The sequence below is a fragment of the Xenia sp. Carnegie-2017 genome, unplaced genomic scaffold, assembly GCF_021976095.1.
Source record: "Xenia sp. Carnegie-2017 unplaced genomic scaffold, XeniaSp_v1 HiC_scaffold_13, whole genome shotgun sequence".
NCBI lineage: Eukaryota > Metazoa > Cnidaria > Anthozoa > Malacalcyonacea > Xeniidae > Xenia > Xenia sp. Carnegie-2017.
Genome location: NW_025813436.1, coordinates 1,069,511 through 1,090,898, shown reverse-complemented (window position 1 = coordinate 1,090,898; position 21,388 = coordinate 1,069,511). Strand labels below are relative to the sequence as shown.

The 21,388-nt window shown below is 34.2% G+C and overlaps 1 protein-coding gene, 2 long non-coding RNA genes and 1 pseudogene across 14 annotated transcripts in view; 3 read left to right on the top strand and 1 right to left on the bottom strand.

Annotated features, from left to right (window-relative positions):
• Positions 1–401: 401 nt before the first annotated feature.
• LOC124452771 lies at positions 402–2,127 on the top strand. Its single transcript, XR_006950872.1, has 3 exons — positions 402–622; positions 721–925; positions 1,672–2,127. It is a non-coding gene; the product is annotated as an uncharacterized LOC124452771 (long non-coding RNA).
• Positions 2,128–6,016: 3,889 nt separating this feature from the next.
• Positions 6,017–9,598, bottom strand: LOC124453339. The gene is made up of 4 exons (XR_006951054.1): positions 9,367–9,598; positions 8,858–9,036; positions 8,565–8,652; positions 6,017–7,079 (listed from the first exon to the last, which is right to left on the bottom strand). It is a non-coding gene; the product is annotated as an uncharacterized LOC124453339 (long non-coding RNA).
• Positions 9,599–12,606: 3,008 nt separating this feature from the next.
• LOC124453273 overlaps positions 12,607–21,388 on the top strand; it is a 23,908-nt gene continuing 15,126 nt past the window's right edge. For 11 of the 12 annotated variants that reach the window (XR_006951045.1, XM_047004112.1, XM_047004096.1 and 8 more), the window contains exons 1-5: positions 12,607–12,728; positions 15,980–16,016; positions 16,157–16,215; positions 19,190–19,990; positions 20,521–20,847. Coding sequence is in view for 11 of the 12 variants with exons in the window: in XM_047004112.1 (XP_046860068.1) it covers positions 16,158–16,215; positions 19,190–19,990; positions 20,521–20,847 (1,186 nt within the window). In the remaining variant the exon portion in view is untranslated. Of the gene's footprint in view, positions 12,729–15,201; positions 15,390–15,979; positions 16,017–16,156; positions 16,216–19,189; positions 19,991–20,520; positions 20,848–21,388 lie in introns of all 12 variants that reach the window. The other variant, XM_047004063.1, reaches the window with a different exon arrangement.
• Positions 13,605–14,266, top strand: LOC124455092 (annotated as a pseudogene).

Sequence of the window (21,388 nt, the reverse complement as noted above, 5' to 3'; positions counted from 1 at the left end):
ATCGTGCAGGTCAGTAGAGTTATGAGAAGGACTGTTTTGTTGTTGTTGACTGACGTTTCGACAACCTTAGAGGTTCATCTTCAGTCCTTCTAAGGTTGACTTTCAAGATGAAGACTGCTAAGGTTGTCGAAACGTAAGTCACAACAACAAAAACAGTCCTCAGGACTCTACTGACCTGGACGATCTACATCTGCAAACATGTAAAGATGCTCCCGGGTTCAAACCATTTACTTTATTACGATGATTAGTTTCCGTGGTAAAGGAATCACACGACTTGTTACCGCTTGTCTTGTATCTTCACGTCTGTAGTATTACTTTTGTATTATTCGTGTATAAATGCAATTTTGCTTCCTATGAAATACATCCAATTGCCTGAAAGGTTTGTACAGTAATTTTCTGAAAACTTTTTTACCTAATTGGTGGTGCACTTCTATGTTATAGAGGACTAGAATTTTTTTAGACAACTTCTCGAAAGAAAATATGTGGAAATTGCTCTACTGCGGTGGGCAACGCATGTAAGCGATGTTCCAACTGTGGACAGCTCATTCCAAAGAGGCCCTCTTCCGTCTCAATACCACAATATTCGACCACGACAAGACAGAAAATGCTGCTGATAAAAAGGGTTAGATATGTGTTCTTTAATGTATCTTACGGTATTGGAGCAGATGTTAAAATATCAATGTATAATTTCATTGGTTTCGGAATTGGACTTTTTTGTAGGCTCAGACTCTTCATCAGAACCACGGTTATCATCTGGTGGTAATGTATTATCACCCATCAACCACTAGAAGTCCAACCGTCTGGGATTATGCTGCAACTCGTGGTTTGGCGACAGATTATATTAGCAGCAGTGGTGTAATTGGAAAATCAGCCAGAAACTTGTTTCAAACTGGGATGAAGAAGTTATGGCAAGATAAAAATAAAGGTAGTCAATTTACAGATCTTTCATCTACAAATACTATCCCTGCCTCTACCTCCCCTTCCGTGTCGTTTTCTGTTTCCCTTCTACTTCAGCATATTCATCTGCTTTTGTAGCTCTGTTACAACCTCTCTTCCAGTTAGTAGCGCTGTTTCGACATTCATTCCTATACGCAAAGATCTTCATCTTAATACGATTTCTGCGACTTTCGAATCTCCTTTCCTCCCTGCTGCTACCAATACCAATACAAATGCCTTCACTGATACTTTTAGCACTAACACCACTCTGGCCTCTTCCAGTGGATGTACCTCCATCGGCAATTCTTCATCTGTTTCAACCTCTTCTTCCTCTTCTTCAAGCTCCTTCGTCGCTACAACATCTGTGTCAACCATATCTAAAACGATGGCTCCATCTGTCCCTACAGCAACTTTTAGCACTGGTCAGAAATAGTGTACATAGGTGTTAGCATTAGAATGATTTATTTTTTAGGTTCTTAGAAGTTATCAGGTTGTCGCAAAACAAGTTCGATCTTTTGTTGATTAATTTTGTCATCAACATTGAACACATTTGACAACAATAGACATGACCAAACACACATGACTACTTTCAGCTTTAAAATGTTAAAACTTGATTTGGTTCTATGGCAGCTACGTACATGCCGATGATGCGTAGCGATATTTCTTATGTCATAAATAGTGATTAACGAAGCAAATGGCAATGTCTTGAATTTAAATTGTTTCATGTATACTTAGGAACTGTTGTAGCATTGACCAACGAGAATGGTGTAGTGTGTGGTTTTGGATATGTCTCAGGAATGTCGAAGGTGCATAATCGGCCCGTGACTCCCGGCTACCTATCTGTCTTTTTTACTAGTGTGGTACCGGGCAAAACAGTTGCTCCACCATTGTCTGGTCCATTCGACGAAGATGTCGTTAGACCTGGCGAGTTTACATTTGGCCAATTGACGGAATGTTTGTTGCTGGACGAAATGATTTTACTCACAATATATAACTACGTAAATCTTCCGCATTTTTTTCTTTATGGATTTTATTATCTTCGTAAAGAAACTTCCTTGTATATGTATATTATAGTAAATTTTCTATTTTTGTGCCTGATCTTCGAGTGGAAATATTTTTGTTTGATATCATTGTATTATAAGAAGAACAGATTTTATATTATGTCCAAATAAAAACTTCAAAGTCGTGAAATAAGACATTTTTAACTACTTTGAACTTCACACTTTTTGTACTGCAGAGGATTTTCTTGTAAGTTATTTCTTAAAGTTTTCACACGGTATATCAATGAATGTTTTATAACAGTGGAATGAACATGAGCGGAAAGACTTTAGTTTCTTTTACTAAGATGTTTACAAAAACAAAGACATCGTGGAATTTTTATTCAATTCTTCATATGTTCTTTGAGTTAAATACTTTTTAAGTTTACGTTTATGCAGATGCTTATTTCATGTCCTTTAGAAATCAGCCAATAGTGAAATATTTAATGCCTAATGATACTGTTTTGCAGATTTCACTGTTACAATTTACGTTAAATTCAAGTGTTTTAAAGATCTTGCGTTGGCCAGCGCTTGCCCTCAAATTGCTTGCAATTAAGATAGCTTGCACAAAATCCTTCATAATTTGACTCAAGATAATTAAATTTTCCTTTCAATGAAAATTTTTCGTGCGCAAGGCCTGTTTTAAAGGACTTACCAGCAGATATTTCACTGCTATAACATTTTGCATTTTTGAAACTTTCCTTTCTAGCTGTACCCCTGTACCGCGCGCGTCTTGTTACGAAGAACTTTTTACCATAATATACTTTTTTGAAATACCATAAAGAAAGAAGACAAAGATCATGTGCAATGAAATAGCAAAGAAAAGGAGAAGAAAAGGAATATCGATTGATGGAGAACGGCTGGAAGAGGTTGAAGAGTACAAGTATTTGGGAAAACTGCTAACACCAGGAAATGAGATGGCGAGAGAAATAGATGAGAGAATAACATCAGCTTGGAAGAGATTTGGACAGTACAGCATGTTTATGAGAGATCAAAGAATGCCCATGTGTCTCAAAAGGAAGATCATGGACACTGTCATACTACCAGCAATGACTTATGGAGCAGAGACGTGGGCACTTACCAACCATCAAAGAGAGAAACTGGCAATCACCCAAAGGAGCATGGAAAGATCAATGCTCGGTGTCACGAGGAGAGATAAGATCCGGAATGAAGACCTGAGAGCAAGAACAAAAGTGAAGGATGTCATCGAGAAAGTTAATAAAGCCAAAGGAAAGTGGGCAGGACATCTAGCCCGAATGAAAAATCATGAATGGGCAAAGAAAAAAACTGAATGGACCCCGTGGGACAAGAAAAGAGGCAAGGGAAGACCAAAAAGGAGATGGAGAGATGACATCGAGCAGAGAGCGGACAGCATGTGGACCCAGAGAGCCCAAGACCGTGAAGAGTGGAGAAAGATGTGGAGGCCATCCGCCAGCAGTGGCGTGACAGGCTGATGATGATGATGATGATACTTTTTTGATACACTCTTACTATACACACGACATAAGCAATACACGTTATATAGGCTATGCACACTATACACACTATATACACTGTGTAGGACATACACATTATATAGGCTATGCACACTATACACACTACATACACTGTGTAGGACATACAGGTTATATAGGCTATGCACACTATACACAAAATATACACTATATAGGCTATACACTCTATATACACTATATAGGCTGTATACACTATATACACTATATAGGCTATACACACTATTTAATCTATATAGGCTATATACGCTATGTACACTATATATGCTATATACACTATTTACTATATATAGGCTATATGAACTATTTACGTTATATAGGCTATACACGCCATATACACTATATACACTATATACAAACTATATACATAAAAGATAAAAGTTTCTCCGGATTTTAAGTGATTTTTATTGAGCTTTTGACTCGTTGCTTCGAGCCTTCATCAGGATGGGGATATTTATTTACACGTGCTTTTAGCTTGGAGACGTTTAGAGCGTCTAATTGGATTAGTGGGTGGATTAATGTGACTGGATGGGGTGAAATGCGTTGCCATGGGTTTTGGTGTATTGTGAATATGATTGGTGTTAATAATATTAGAGTGTAGTGTTTTAGTTTTGGTGTTGTTTAGTAGTTTTATTGTCCTTTTTCTTTAGTTGTGAGTATATGATGGGTATGTCGATATGTCTGTTTATTGTGTCGTCGTCTTTACTAGACCAAGCTTCTTTAAATTCGCTTGCGTGTTTAGTCTGTGCGCGTCCTAGTACTTTAGTTTCTGTCCAGTCGAATGTGTGGTTGTTTCCGTGGGTATGTTCTGCCTGTAGTGAGTTCGGATCTCGTCGTTTTATGGCATTTTTGTGTTCTGTGAGTCTTGTTTCAATTTTCTTAGATGTTTGTCCTATGTATTGCTTTGAACAGTCTTTACATTGTATCATGTAGATCACGTCAGTTGTATCATGAATTGTTGATTTGTCTTTATGTTTAGTGAAGTATGATTTGAGTTTTTGTGTAGGTTTGTGGGCGACGTTAATATTAAATGGTCGAAGAAGTCTGGCAGTCATTTCTGATGTTCCGTTTATGTATGGTAATGTGACGATTTTTACTGTTTCGTCCGGTTTTTTGTTGCTTTTGTCGGTTTGTGTTTTGTTTCGTATTTTGTATATAGTTTTGTTTATGAAGTTTTAAACTATTTACACTATGTAGGCTAGGCACATACACACTATATTAAAAAAAACCCACTAAATACCCTGCATACACTATGTACACTATATACAATGCACAGGCTGTAAACAGTGAGTGTTTTCACCAACGTCACAATGACGTCACAATTTTTTACTGTCCGCTATTATATAGACGGAGTGTAACACAAAAGAAGAAATAATGGTAACATAAAAGTTATATTATAATGTATAGTAAAAATATTGTGTTTAATATACAGTTTATAACTTACATCAAACGACTTTTTTTGCATACGGCATTCCCGCATCATACCTTGACGTTCTATAAAGCAATTTGTGACGTATTGCTTGCCATTCATCTTAGAAAAATCGGTAAAGGCTGCTTTCATAAAGTTAAGTACCAATTGCCAAATTTATTAACCAAATTAAAAACAGAAATGTCTAAAATCTTGATGAAACAGTTTTCAATCACTTTTGCTAACAAACAACTTATTACAGATGCAAAAGGTGAATGGCTTCATTACATCCACGGTGTCTGAGATATAGATATGTACGTACTAACCACTTTCTTGAGAGCTATGTACTGGAATTGAACCAGTATACCAGCTAGTGGCTGGTAGCCATTCATAGCTTTTTTGGTTACATGAGTGAGAATGAGCGACTGTTAAATCAATAAATCTATCTCTGAGGAATCAGAAATCTAAATATCCAGGAAAAAGACAATTTGTGTTGCGAAAAAGGACAATTTGTAGAAGATCATAGATTGTTGCAAAATAGGCCGTTTGCACTGAACAACTACAAATGCGTGTATCTTCCTAGATGTATATACTTGCAAGTGTACGTGCATACATTTTATTTACAAAAAGAGGAACATGCAAATAATTTTCTATTTATAAAAGTGCACACAAAATAATGATAGCGCCGCTTTCAGCAACAAAATACTACGAATTATATGCATCTTCTTCTTCAACATCTTCATGAACATCATGTTCATCGATACAGTCTGATTCACTTTCACTACCATATACGTTGACTATGGACTGTTCTAAGTCGTGAAAGTATTGAGAATCTTTTTTCAACTGCACTCTAGCAAATGCAATTCCGCTGTTTGTGATGGCGAGACGACCATGCAGAGTCTTCATTGTGTCTTTTCGCACACAATAGCAATGTATATATTCATCTAGAAGAAAGCTGTATAAAACAAACATAATCATGTCAATAAGTATGTTCGTATTTTAAAAGATTGGTGTCATTTTCTCCACTTATCTGGCCTCTGTTTCAAGAAAGAATAGTCATTAGATTCATCAACATTAATTGTAAATACTAAAAAAATATATAAATACGTAATCTTTAAGCTTGTTTTAACTTATCCTATCTTTAATCTTTTCTTTTCTTTCACAAAGGAGAGGCAAAACGTTTTCCAAATAATAAATCATATAATTTTTCATCTCCATGTTCAGAAGTGCTTTTTCCTCTTCCAATCTTTTAACTACCATGTACGTATCGACAATTTGTGCCTTGAAACGCACAGGTATATCTAAATCTTGTAAAGTAAAATCGTTGAAACTAAAAGCGAGCATGGACGTCACAATATACATAGCACTGTAATTGCTTTTCTTTACCACACCATGTGAAGTCGTACTATCTATGTCACACTGGTTAAACGACCAAACAAAATCTCTACACATGACTTCTTCCGCACTTGTCGTAGGAAGACCACACAGATTTGAGAGGCAATTTAACTCTTCTACGGTGGATGCTATTTTGGACTTCTCTTCAGCGCATTTCCTTCTCATGGAAGATCTTCGTTTGCTAGAATCTACAGTACGTGCATGTATAATATACGTAACAACGACAAATCGCAATTTTACATTATAAAATCCTTTGACATATAAGTCTACATACTTCTACCAGGATGGCGTAGATAGTATTTACTCGTTTACTTTTAGATAAAGCACAATTTATCTCGAATAAAACTGTTCCATATTTTGCATTTTGTGTCGCCTACATCTAATATCTAACTCACTTTGATTTTACTACGAACTTTAAAATAATGTTTACAGTTACTCATAAAAAAACCCTCAACAAAACTGACCAGCAAGAGAAATTACTTCTTTTATGTGTCTAGTGACTGAAAAATACAACATTTTTAATACGACTTTCCTTGCTCAAGAAGCTGCTCCCCTCTCACATGTCCATCTAAAAGCTGTCTTTTCAATTCCAGCAATCTTGTTGCATTTTGTTCAAGTTGTTTCACTTTGTTTTGAGCGTCATGAACGAACGCCTATCACCCAATAATGTCGGCGTTTGATCATCGTTGGCTTTTACAAAATTCTCCAAATGTTGAGCATTTTCAACAGTTTGATGCAAAAGGAAGAACTCTTCGGCGGCACCTTTCAACGAAGAAACTCCAATTTGTTGTTCTAGACAAACAATAAAAAATATTAATTTATCTACGTAATTACTAAGCATTCCATACAATACTGTATAGCTATATATTTTCCGGGGGTAAAATGAATTGTTAAAAATAACAATTGCCAAACATAAAAATTTGAGCCAGGCCACGAATTATTTAATATAGTTTCGTTTTAAATGATGTTTGAACAAAAATCAACCATTAGTACAGAACTGTACAATACTAAACCATGTTTCTCAAAAATATTTGAAAGTAAACAATGTTACCTCACGCAAATTGTTGAACTTCTTTTTTCCACTGCATTATCGAGTCGTCCAAGTCTGAATCCTGGACATTAAGTTGGCTTCTTAACTTCACGAAATCGTCCCTGGCAGATAAAAGTTGCCTTTCGGTCTTCAAAATGGAAGTACACATTATGAAAAACAGTGGAAAAGAATTGTGTTAGCGCAATAAACATATTGGGTTGAAACAAGACCTATACACAACTATGAACTGTAAATTCATTTCATATTATACACGTACGTAGCACACATTAGAATCATGGACTCACACTAGTATAATTTTGACAATTAACTGAAGACATATACAACGTGTAACCTTTTTCATTCGAATGACAAGTGATATTGCCAAGTTTAAAATTTTTCGCTTGTTCCAACTCAGAAAATGTCCAATAATGCATTCTTCTTGTCCTTAATACGTACAACCATTGTGCACATTAGTTCGTGGACTTAATCGACCAAAAAATCTAAGCGTATATGCAGATCAGAAAATAATACTCACCGGAGGTCGTCATATTTTTAGTAGACGAGCCAAGTCTTGACAAATACGAATTTATTTGCTCAACTTCTTCGCCAACAGTTGCTGCCGCACCACTTTGCCATCTTCCGCTCCAAATAACCTAAAAGTGTGAAAGAATCATCCATTCAAGACAAACCATTTCAGATTTACGTAACCACGGTTTAGTTACGTGAAATACAGTATTATTACTTTGTCTCATAACATCTTTAATAGAGCATTATCGTCGGCGTATGTGGTATTTAGCTTACGAGTTATTGGGTAAACAATCATAACCTACGTATGTAACGTACCTGATATGTCCAACTGTGTGATTTCCCATGCATTATAGACAGTGCTGGTGCAATATTTCTCAAAGCATTTTGATTTTCTTCCGATGTAACACGTAGAGCCCAAGGCCAATATTTGCATATAATATCTTCCCACATATATTTAACTTTATGTGGTTGTAAAAAATTCATATGCAAGTAGTGAGCATAGCCATAAATTTCTCCTCTGAACATGTTCAAAGTAGCTTGAGCAATCGAGTGCCTGCATCCAGCAACTTCAAGTCCAGTCTCGTCTTGTTTTTCTTTGATTTGGAGACCATTTTGCAGCCTCCAAATGGGTGTCACCACAAGAATTATCTTCATTCTATAAAAATGCTTTAACCTAATAATAGATTACTACCTTTCAATCCTACTTCATAACACATTACCTGAATTGACTTTGAACCAAGACTTTTAAATGAGAGTCCACAAAACTGTTGTTTGCAATCAATACATCACGATAATAACACTGTTCCCCTGTGGTAAAAGTAAGTTATCAATTTAGAACACAAGCCCTCATAAACTCAACAATGCAGGTAAAGAATCAAACATGAGCAGTAGGTCTTTTTCTTGGATTTGTTGAAATTGGTTCAAATTATTAAAACATAAAAATATCTGAATCGTTTAGAAAGGGTAATTCCATTTTTGTAAGTTTGAGAATTCGCCGTGCAATATCACAAACCTTGGTACTTTGCTGAATCTGTACACTTTTTGATTTCCATCAACATGACATGAATGTTGATCAATGCTACAAGGAGGGCAATTTTTCCATGTCTGCTCATGAAGAAGGTCAATTTCATGTTAGCAATAGCTCCATTCAGCAAACAATTTTCTGAATGTGACTGGATTGATAACATTTTCCTAGTGAGACCAGTTCCACATCAAAACATAGCACAATTATATACTATTTGTTGATTATGCAAAACCCAACTGTACTATAATATAGTTTTCATACTTCAAACATACACATTAGACGAAGCATACAAAAATTGACATGTGCTTGTTACAAATTTTAAACAAATTTTCCTTGAATTTCCAGAATTTACTAAAATTCACAGAAAGAAATGATCATAAAGGATTATTTTGAAACCAAGATTTACGTCTTGTAGTTTTTGGTTTGTGAGGGAAAAAATATATACAAAATAAAAAGCACACTAACAAAGACATGTAGATAGCATAAAAAATAATCACCCTTCCTCTAGAGCTGGAAATATCTTCCAAACTTCTTACAAAAGCAGATTGTGATGACCTAGGCATCCTCTTTCTAAATGCATCCCACAAATTAAAGACATCTTGACTTAATATGTAATGAACATTTTCAGGGCTACCAGGCCACCAGCCACTCTCAATTATACTGTCAACAGAAATTGGTGACCACTTCCATTGAAAAGATGAGCAATGTACAGTGAACCAATTAAGACCAAATCGTCCTGTTAAAAAAATATAATCAAAGATAACCAGTACAGCTGAAAATATGCGCTTCGAAGAAATCAAATCCTGGGGTTTCATAAGAAGCCAGCAACTTCATTGATGATTTGAAGTTTTCAGTTTCAATTTAAAGTTTATGAATTAGTGTACAATCCAACCTGCTGCCTATGTATTTTTCTCAATAATCAGCCCCTAACAAATCAGATTTTAATAAGATGCATCATATGTACATCCATATAACAAAAAATGTTATTTGGACTCAGTAAATAAATTGCATATGGACATTTTCACCTTCACAAGTGATCATAATGATAAGAGAACTGTTGGTAATTTTCATAATGGATTCATTACACAACTGACATGATGATGGGTAAAGGATGGGACATGATCGATCTACAAAGATAACAGCATCATCACAGAAAAATATTTCTCTCACATAGGGCACAAAAAAACAACAACAAATATTTGTATAAAATTCAATAGTATGTACATTATACTTACCAATGCTGCAAATCTTTCCATCAGATGAAATGGATTGTGTTGGCTTGATATATTAAAAATAACCATCCAACCACACTTCTCGATCATGGAGAGGATTGTTCTCATGGACATCATTATCGCATTCTCTACAAATATATCTCAACACACCACATTGTCTACATCTCAGTACAGCTTCATTTTCATTGCATCTACAACAATTCATAGCAGATAAAGGAGGAGCAAATGATGACACAGTGACATTAAACAATTTTTCCCTCATACTTTCCCATTTTTCTTCTCGATTTTCCATTTTTTTTGCCAGGCAGATGGCCCAGTATCCACTTCTCCAATAACCAACTGAGAGCTTTCAAGAATAGCTTCAAGATCTAAAATGAAAATGAAATGATTTTATGACATAAAGCTGTTTCCTTTTCTATTTTTTTTTTAAATACGATACAAGAGTACATTGAAGTGTTAAAAGCACAGTCACATGTGTATAAAATATAAAAAACTATGTATAGATGCAGTGGTCTGGACAGCACAAACGTTTTGCTTCTTTTATGTAAAGTTGAGATGTAAGAAGTATTATCAACAACCTCTTTCAGCAACACTGTCATCACATATCATTCCTGTGGAACATCATGTAAATCTGACGATGTTGTAGGCATTTCCTCATCTATGATAATAATAACAACAAGTAACATAAAAACGTAGCATACAAGTTAAACAAAAATCTAAAATGCTGCTATTTCTTTGATAAAAGTATTATTTCTACAGCACACACCTCTTTGTGTATTTCTACTTCTCGAAGTGCTTTGCTTGGCTTATGAATAATCCGTTCGCCACCTTCGCTTCTTTGAAGAACTATATCTCTTCTGGCATTTTTCTTCTTAATAATTTTATTTCTACCACGAACACCTTGATTTGTAATAGCATTAACATTGCTTATTGCAGACAGCAGCTGCTCATCAATCGTTGGTTTACTCGGCCTACTGCGTTTATGAGACATGTGTTTGCATAAATAAGAGGTAAAACTCCGATGTGTTTAATATTTCATACAAAATACTGATACAGCCATACAGGGTAATGTAGAATATCTTCGCTCCATAACAAAACAAAATGGCGCGTGCTAAGTTTTTGGTTTTTAATTTCGGCAACTGGCAAAGGAGCCACTCATGTCACCAGGCCTGTTGTTTGAATGGACGTTTCAAATTGACTTATAGAGTCAATTTGAGGGTATTTTTACAATTAGCGTATAGAGTTAATTTAAGGAAGAGACTGGGTTGTGTATTGTATGTACTCGTAAGTACTCGTGTGTTGTTTTAGTCACGATCATCTCCCACTAATTTATCACGATATTGAGTTTTGTTTGAGATTATACACACAATTTTTTTATAACGTAAACAAGACCATTGCACATAATTTAATTGGAAGTTAAGTAATCTGGAGCAAAATGTAAGTGAATTTCAGTTGAGCTTCAATGTAGATTATAATTATCTGTTTCTATTCAATGTTAGCTACATTGCCACGACATCTATATTATAGGTATATGAATGAGACATGCAAGGCGTTCAGAAAATTTAACATGCATTTTCTGCACGATTGGTATGAACAATTTAAAAAATGTCCATCCCTAACATAATATTTCTGAATTGATGAAAAGAATATTGTTAAGATGCATTTTAAGATGCAAACTTTATTGTGTTTTGCATGCTTCCGTGCACGAGAATTTCACATAAAATATATGAACTTATATATCAAGAAAATGGCATTAGCTACAAATAGACAATCAGGTGGAAAGCTAATCGCATATTGACCATTCCTAAATTTACTATTAAATTCTAGAGGCAGTTTGATGTTGCTTATTGCTATATAATAGTAACTATAAACAAATACATCGAAATCTTCATAAATTTTTTGAAGGTTTACTTATAATAAAGAGTTAATTCCTAATGTGCAGCATGCATATAATAATCTTATATAATAGACATGTTTTCTTTATTTTGGTAGTGTTAAACTATTTACCACATGATCAAGATGTTTGATTTGTGGCCATTCACTTTTGCTCACGCAAATGAATTGCGTTAAAAGCGACTCTACACACGAAGTCGAGTTGTCAGAAGTCTTTTTTTCTGCAACTGATTTGCACATATTACCAAGGAAACTATCTATCACATAGCTTGAAAATTATGTCTGGCTGTATTTGCTACGGGGGCGTATGACTCAAAACAATTTCTCTTATATTTCTCGCACGCAATAAATATACTTCTCTACTCTTGTAAAAAAATAAAGGCAATGTAGATTATAATTTTTTGTGTTTCCTGTTTGGTCAGTTGAATAAGTTTTTTTTTGTACTGAAGATTTCGAAAGATGACAAACCCTTTAAACGAAAGAATAATTGAAAAGCCTGTGGTGATAATAATTGCAAACAATTTTATTAATTTTTATAATCAATCTAAAAAATGAATATGTTGGAATTTGCATAAATTTTTCATGTAGCTATTATTTTCATTGTCTCACTCACTATTGTGAATTTGTGAAGGAGTTATGTATATCTTGCACCCTAAACTAAATTTTCATTTTTAGTCTAACTGCCTTTAGGAAAACATGTCGTTGATGGTCACTTTCATGGTGCTTACTTAAAGGTATGAATTTGAACATACAAAACCTAAATATAGCTTTCAAATAAAAGCATTTTAAAAAAGTGCTTCGGTATCAATTTACAATTTGTGTTAAAATTCTTGAAGAATTTTCGCTGTTCTATAGTTGTTGCGGATTAAAAATAATGTCAGTTATCGAAAAATTTTACTGATATTAATGCTTTATTTTACTGTTGCTACATTTCTTTCACAATCATACGACCTTTTTAGTTTTTGTTCACATTTTTCTCACAAAGCCGTATGTATATATATGTATACATAGGATAATGATAAGGATTCTCTGAATCCTTATCATTATCATAATATGCCTGGGTTACCAATTTTCAAATATATATACATATATATATATATGTGTCATATATAATGGGATTTTGTGATAGAAACTATCGCAAACAAAATCGCACGGATAGAGTGCTCAATGCCACGGCAGAGCGGTATAATTGAAAATAAAATAAACCACGAATAGACCATATGCCTTATTCATATTTAATGAAAATGCGCGCTGTGCATTCTGGTCTTAGTAGTCACGCTTCTACGGTAAACATCAACATGGCCACTGCGGATAGTGAGTGTGTAGCTGTTCTTTGTCGTCTTTCAGAGGTAACTCAAACAAATGAAAACCCTAGTTCTTTTCAGAACTCTTGCACAGGTATTCAGGAGTTTGTTACATCTGAAGCTTATGGCAAGGAAATCCCAGAAACGTCGACGAAGGCAAAGATAGTTGGTGTAAATTCTAATACCGTTGCAAGTCCAGATGAAGAACTCGCGACATTTGGTCGCTTAGATTGGACAAAGTCTTTGGCTAATCTTCCATCTTTTACGCACGAGAAGCTTGAGCATAAGCTAGTTGAAAATAGAAGAGGAAAATCCGATAATTATGCGCCTAACGCTTTTAGAAATATGAAGAAAGGTTACGGTCTCTGGCGAGAAGGATATGTAAAGAATACAATGGTAAAAGCAAATGTTCCTACTTCAAATGGGGAGGTTGTATTTGTTGTAAAGGCGCGTGTTGGTGCATCTATGAAAAGTGTGAGCTACTCTGTATTTGTTCATTTAAATCAGAGAACTGCTGAAGTGGAGTATAGTATTTGTAATTGTAAGCAGGACAAGGTGGATGCTGCAAACATGTCGCAGAGTTACTTTACAGTGTTAGACTTTGTGAACCTTAAGCTTTCTGCTGTTCCTGCCGAACTTAAGTGTACTCAGCTACCTCAAAAATGGAATGTACCATCTGGCAATTCTAAAACTCTTGAGAAAGCTGTAAAATTTGAACACTTGCTTTTTGAAAAGGCTGATGTAAATAAAACCAATGAACAACATTCTGTAAGAGGTGTTAGAGAGAACTACTGCTTGACCCCACCATATGCACACGAACTTACCAAAGAAGACATCAAAATAATGGCAGATGCCTTCAAAAAGTTAATAGGGCATCATTGTTATGCGAATTATTTAAATCAAATGAATATCAGCCCTGTAATACTTTTGAGACTTCTTGCAATCGAATGATAAAGGAAAAGTTATAAATCAAAGAAAAACTATACACCCAACATTACATCCAATTGTTGTTTAGAATAGCCCAAAGGAGGACTATAATCTGTAGCCACATTCTTAACAACCTTGTTTATAATACACGAAGATGGATCTTCAGGCAAAGACTCCACCAGCTTTCTCCTCTTTATCATTCGATTAGGTAAAAGCGTTAGGCGCATAATTATCGGATTTTCCTCTTCTACTTTCAACTAGCTTATGCTCAAGCTTCTCGTGCGTAAAAGATGGAAGATTAGCCAAAGACTTTGTCCAATCTAAGCGACCAAATGTCGCGAGTTCTTCATCTGGACTTGCAACGGTATTAGAATTTACACCAACTATCTTTGCCTTCGTCGACGTTTCTGGGATTTCCTTGCCATAAGCTTCAGATGTAACAAACTCCTGAATACCTGTGCAAGAGTTCTGAAAAGAACTAGGGTTTTCATTTGTTTGAGTTACCTCTGAAAGACGACAAAGAACAGCTACACACTCACTATCCGCAGTGGCCATGTTGATGTTTACCGTAGTAGCGTGACTACTAAGACCAGAATGCACAGCGCGCATTTTCATTAAATATGAATAAGGCATATGGTCTATTACTTCATCGAAATTTAACTTGCCACACTCGTCAGGAGAATAAATATAGCACTATAGCACAACGGAACTTATACACAAAGATGATTAATTAAGTGTTTAGGTGATATAGTATTACATTAATGACGTAGTAAGTGTTTATTACGATGGCGGCATGCGGAAATGAGTCATATATATGTCATATATATATATAGGAAGTTTATAAGTGATGACTCTCGGTTTAAAACAGTGCTCGATGCCCGAGAGCAGAGCGTAAACATATGTAGCGATGTTGAAAAAAATCGCGAAAACTACAGATTTATCCCGACAACCTGTTTCGTGATTTCTTACTCTTCAGGGGACACTAGTGCTGTTTTATGGTTTCTGTGTATGATGATGTTCCATGAGATGTCGTGGTCAATGTTGCCGTCTTTAAGGGTCCAAATGTGCTTACTGAGTTCGGTCGAGTTTTGTGGTTTGTTTTGTGGCGGAAAGAGGCAGTGTGATTTCAATGTCTAGTTTTAAATTCATGTTAGTAAGTCCAAGGTACGTCTCAGTTGTGTTATTGTCCTTGCGTTTAACAATAGCTTGGTAGACGACGGATGATTGTAGGCAGTTTCCGTTATATGGGCAGTTTTGTTTTTAAAGTAAATGGTTTGGACCCGGGAGTATCGTTACATGTTTGTAAATGTAGATCGCCTAAGTTGGTATAGTCCTGAGAAGGATTGTTTTTGTTGTTGTTGACTGACGTTTTGACAACCTTAGCGAAAGTCATCTTCAGAGTCATTTTGACAGTCCTTCTCAGGACTATACCAACCTGGACGATCTACATTTACAAACATGTAACGATACTTCCGAGTTCAAACCATTTACTTTATTACGATCATTTGTACGACAGAGCGAAAATACACTCATATTGCATTATTTTTTTGTCTTTTCTTGTGAAGCCGCTTTAGATATTTATTTCAATGCTATGTTAAGGTACCATATTTTAGCTGTTACAAAGATCTTAATGATGTATAGCAACTCGTAATCTTCGTCACGAAATGCTTGACTGTGTGTAGATTTTCACTCAATAGCATTATGCTCTGATGATTTTATTCAATTCTAACAAAAATTTGCTTCTTTTTTTTTAGTTATAACAACACAAGAGGATCAGACACTATTTTTCAGGTAAAGTTTACAACTATACTTGAAACTACTTCTATTTTAACTCATCATTAAAAGATTTATGAATTGAAACATTGTTAATTCTTGAACGCGGAACATCACGTCTATTATTGATCGTACTCGAAATTTTTTATGGTTTGTAGAATGCGGCTGGAACCATTCACAAAATGGATTTTTTTTGTTATTTTCTTTATCTTATGTGGTAAGTGGTTGTTTTATATTTCATTTTCAAGAAATTGTAATAAATTTTATGTGTCCAGATAGCGAGTTTTTCATAGACAAGGAAATTCAGCGAATCTAAGCAGAAGAAAAATTTATGTCACAAACTTTGATATTTTTTCTTCACTTTAGTAAATTCAAATCATAAACAAAAGTTTTTTTTAATGACTATTTCTCTAGAGATAATTTCCTTGTTCAATCAAGTAAAATTTTCTGGTAATGCAAAGAATTGTCTTCGTGAGACATGACATAAACAGACATTTCATTTTTTGTGCCAACTATGAAAACGAATTGAATCAGGAACAATTTATGTATTGATGTCATCATTGCATTGCAAAAATAAAATAAGTTTGCATCTATAATAACTATAATCAACATCTGAAACAATTATTTCTTTATAAAAAATGATGCAATGCTATAAAATTAAATGTTTGTAGTGCATCTTTGTACTGTTTATCCATGTGCTACATATTTTCAATTTTGATATCAGTAGTGAATTAATTGCAAGTGAATCTCCAAAATTGACCTAAGGAATTGAATCTGAAACTGAAAAAGTTGTCCAGTCTGTTTTTTTAGTAGGGTAAAAATGCGCAGAGCCTTTTTTAGAAATTAGTTTGCAAGCGACTCTCGTTGCTTCTTTAAATTTAATTATATTCAATTTTATTTACACTCCTCATATTGGCCATTTGAAATTGAGAAATGAATATATTTTTGAGTAACGCAATTAGCTTACCAAGATGGAATGTAACGGGTCAAGTTGTTTTCGACGTTGCATAGAGCTATAAATTATACGCCTAATATAATTTTCGCTGGAACAGATCTCCATATATATACATACATGTGTTTTTTTTGTTTCTGGAAGTAAACCTACCAGATATAAAATTTTTTTTGGGATCAACACAACGTTTCAAAGGTAAACGAATGTCAATTATCTAACTTAAAAATTAAGTAGCAGTTCGTTCTCTAGTCTGAAAAGCTTTATGAATAAATGTTTAGTGCATGTCTAAAAATGCGTGTACACATGAGATTGAACAAAGTTCTCGTATTTTGATCATTTCGTTTTCCTAACTGACTGAAAACGTTATTAAAATTATCTTTAAAGAATCATAATATGATGGTTTCGTTAACTATAGCACCTTATTTGACATAGGGAAAAATTTATAACTTGAAACAGATTTTCATACGATTTTTCGAGTCGCGAATTCTGAAGCCATTGCATGCAACTTTCCAAATATAGCAATAACGACTCATATGATGTTAGTGTCCGTCTGACAAATTGTTGTGTGTAAACGTACCTTAACTCTAATTAGATATTTTGTTGTGGATTCAGCTTTTTCAGCACCATTACTCTCTGATAAATATCAGGTTGTTGGTAACAATCGTTTGGTCAATGAGTTCATTTTCTTGTGATGTTTGTCTGTGAGTGACTTGGTCTTAATGAGAACGAACTTTGCAGTCCTCTACTTGCACAGTATATTGCTCTTTAACTGTTTTTCCTTACAGAGATTGAGCAAAAAAAGATTCTTGTTTTAAGAGTAAAAAACGGGCTTTCTTTGTTCTATAGATAACTTACCTCTAGCAATAAACCTTTAGATTGTCCCTAACTCTAATACATCTCCATTAATGTCGCAAAGCCATTTTTGATAAGCATTGCAAAAATATTATTCATTGTTCTTTTTTGTTACCTCCTATAAATGTGAATATTTTTCCTATTAATAAATTGCCCTTAGTGTCTATACCTTAATATCTCTATCCTTATGATATCAGTTTCCTTATTATTTATTCTAGATTTAAACTTTCCTGGATGAGTGACTTATGAGCAGTGCCAATTTACTTTGAACAGATGTTTATGCGTTACATAAGATTTAAGGGACAAAAAGTGTTGCGTAATTGCCAGACTTATTAGCACTTACTGCAGTATACTCTTATCAGTATGACTGCGTTTAAAGAAGATTATAACATAAATCATTCACAATCCTATTTTTTCCTTTTTCAACTTCTTAGTCAATTTGCAAATGCACTTTTGATACCGACACTATTATAAAAGTAGGCAATAATGCAAGCTTGAAGAAAGTTTACATTAATGACATTTTATCTCTCAAGTAATTCGATTTCAAGGCTTAAATACTTCTGACAAAAATCTTTTCCAAATACAACTTTATTTATGACTAATTTTTTCTGTAATCAACCACTCTTTTTGACAAAATTAGTGACGTAATTAATTTCATTTTGAAGACAAGGGTGATTTTTTAAATAAACGTCATGTTGCTGCTAACAGAAATGTAACGTAAAAACAAAATTTTTTACCTTCAAACCAGATGAACTACTGAATTTTGACCTTAAAATGTTGATTATTGACTTTTGATGCCTTTCAATTTGTTGTACCGCACAAACGTTTTTCAAACACCTGTTTTAAATACTCTTATGCAATTTTTGGCTTTAAATAGAAGAAGATTTACATTAATTGGTCGAGTAATTGATGCTTTTTCTTGTACAATATAATATTATTATCATTAGGTGCACAGTGCAGTTAATATTAATATACAACCACGTGCACAACAATGAGTTACCCTTACGAAAAATATCAATAGGAATTCCTATTAATACTTTCTACAGGATCCTATTAGACATTGGCCCATGAGCAACAATGAGTTAGTTTCTCTGAAGATAAACAGATACCTATTTTGAAAAATACTATTCATGATTTTTTTGGTAAAGTATAAAATATTTACTTGGATGTAAAACAATTTACGGCATTACGTACTTAAAATTGCACTGACCCATTTTTCTCCAACTCACATGATATTTAATATTATATTTCAAGATAAGTATACCAAATTAATAAAATGACTGAGCATCCTAGTTTTTCAATTACTGACTAAGTTTTATTACAAATTTATTGACAGAGTAAAATGTTTGTTAACTAACTTTAATAGAAATCTGATAAAATTTGACAGGTACTTCTTCTCAAATGAGCTCCTGTGGCAAGCGCAAGATTCTCGCTGGATCTCAGTCTCCACAGTCTCTCATTGTAGGAGGAACAGAGGCTAGACCAAACTCTTGGCCATGGATAGTTAGTTTGACTCGAGGAGGCTCTATTCATTGTGCAGGATCAATTATTGACAAATATTGGATTTTGACAGCAGCTCATTGTCTTGTACAATCAACAATACCTGCAAATTTTTTCACCGGAATTACAATAAATGTTGCAGATCATAGAACAGACACAACTAGTGTTTATGAATACTCTTTGACGTCAGTTGCCATGTATATTCATCCTAAATATTACTTAAACGGACCTGTATATTTTTTGGACTATGACGTTGCTTTGATGAAACTCCCGACTCCTTTGAACTTTACCGAGCGTGTGCTGCCTGTTTGTCTTCCTAGTCGAGATGATATTTTTAACGAAAACGATACATGTTTTGTGATTGGCTGGGGACGTACTGCATCTGGCTCCACTTCTCCATACTTACAACAGGTAAAACTTGATATTATTAGTCTTCAAGAATGCAATAGTTTTAGCTCTTTTAACGGGAGAGTCTCACCAAGGTCAGTCTGTGGTGGTCGTAGATCAGGTGGAGTCAGTGCATGTAATGGTGATAGTGGTGGTCCCTATCAATGTAAACGCAACAATACTTGGATACAATTAGGGATAGTCTCTTGGGGGGCAGGATTGTGTGAGCAAGCTAGACATTACAGCGTGTTTATGGATGTCAGAAAATTCTTGGAGCCATTTATTGAAACAATTCAAAGAGGTAAAAACAAACTTTCTTTTATTCATTATTTCTATTCAAAAATTTTTTTTCTACAATCTGCAGTAACGAAATATGATGGATTTTAATGTAGACAACAAATGAACATATCGCTTATACGATGGAAAAATTTTTACAGCTCCAAATTCTTTATTAATGTAGTGCAAATTTCAGTAAAAAGATACATGCACAGAGTAGATTATCGCATAATTATCAGCAAAACTTCAAGTGATATCACTGATATACAGAAAAGTATTCTACAAATTGCTTTAGTGTCAAAGATTGATTACATTTTCCTAATGTTTCTAACTTTGAGGAAAGATAGACAGAGCTTTTATACAAGCTGTTGAATTTCTCACCAAAAAATTTTTTCACTTTTGATTTTGTTTTTTTTAAGTTATTTAACACAAGAATATTTGAATTGTTTTTGTAAAGAGAAAGAAATTTACAATGTTAATTATTCAAGTAGTAATTAATTTGTAATGTAAATTCAATAAATGAGGTAATATAATTAGCAAGAATTTCTTTTGTAGGTCAGAACATTAATCTAACCATGTACTACTTAAGAGCAATTGGAGTTGTGTTTCAAAACTTATCGGAACTATATTCCTCGAATCTTTCGGTTATTTTAACGAATAATGGAGAATTTTCTGATATCGACATGGTTGGATATTTTCGAGCACTTCCTTATCAGATTGAGCTTGTAAAGAAAACAACATTAATTGATCTTATTACTGTTTCCGGACAGCAAAAATTAACTTCAAATACGACGACAATACAACATATTGCTTCTGTTTTTTTCCGGTATATAAGTAGCCTGTATGCTGATTTTAAATGTGGAAGATCGGGCAGACGTACTTGTAAGTATAAACATGGTAAATAATGCTTTTAAAATACTAATACGACATAATTTTTTATGAATACTTATATAATTGCATTATTTCTTACCATTCGCCAACGCTAATTTTTCTAGTATAAACCAGTTATATACATGTTCAACTAACGTTAGCATTAGTTTAATTATAGTATTTGTTAGTTATTAGGTATTACTTCACAGGAAGTTATCTAATTATGCACAAGCCGATCGAGCGTTTAGGTAATACGGTGCCGGTGTTTTTTTGTAACTGCCGTATATGAATGATAATGATAATTAAAATTGGGATTTACTCGTCGTGAACGGGAAAGGAAGAGATAAGTTAAAATTATAAAACAGTGCAGCAAGCCTTCAAAACATTAATGACATCTTTAAATGATCCGCATTGGTTGTGATGGAGCAAGCAAATGTTTCCTCCTTGCTTAAATCAGAATATAACCACTGCTAAGATTGTCGAAACGTTAGTCAACATCAACACCAACAATCTTCTCAGGACTCTACTACTTGAATGATATATTCCTACTAAC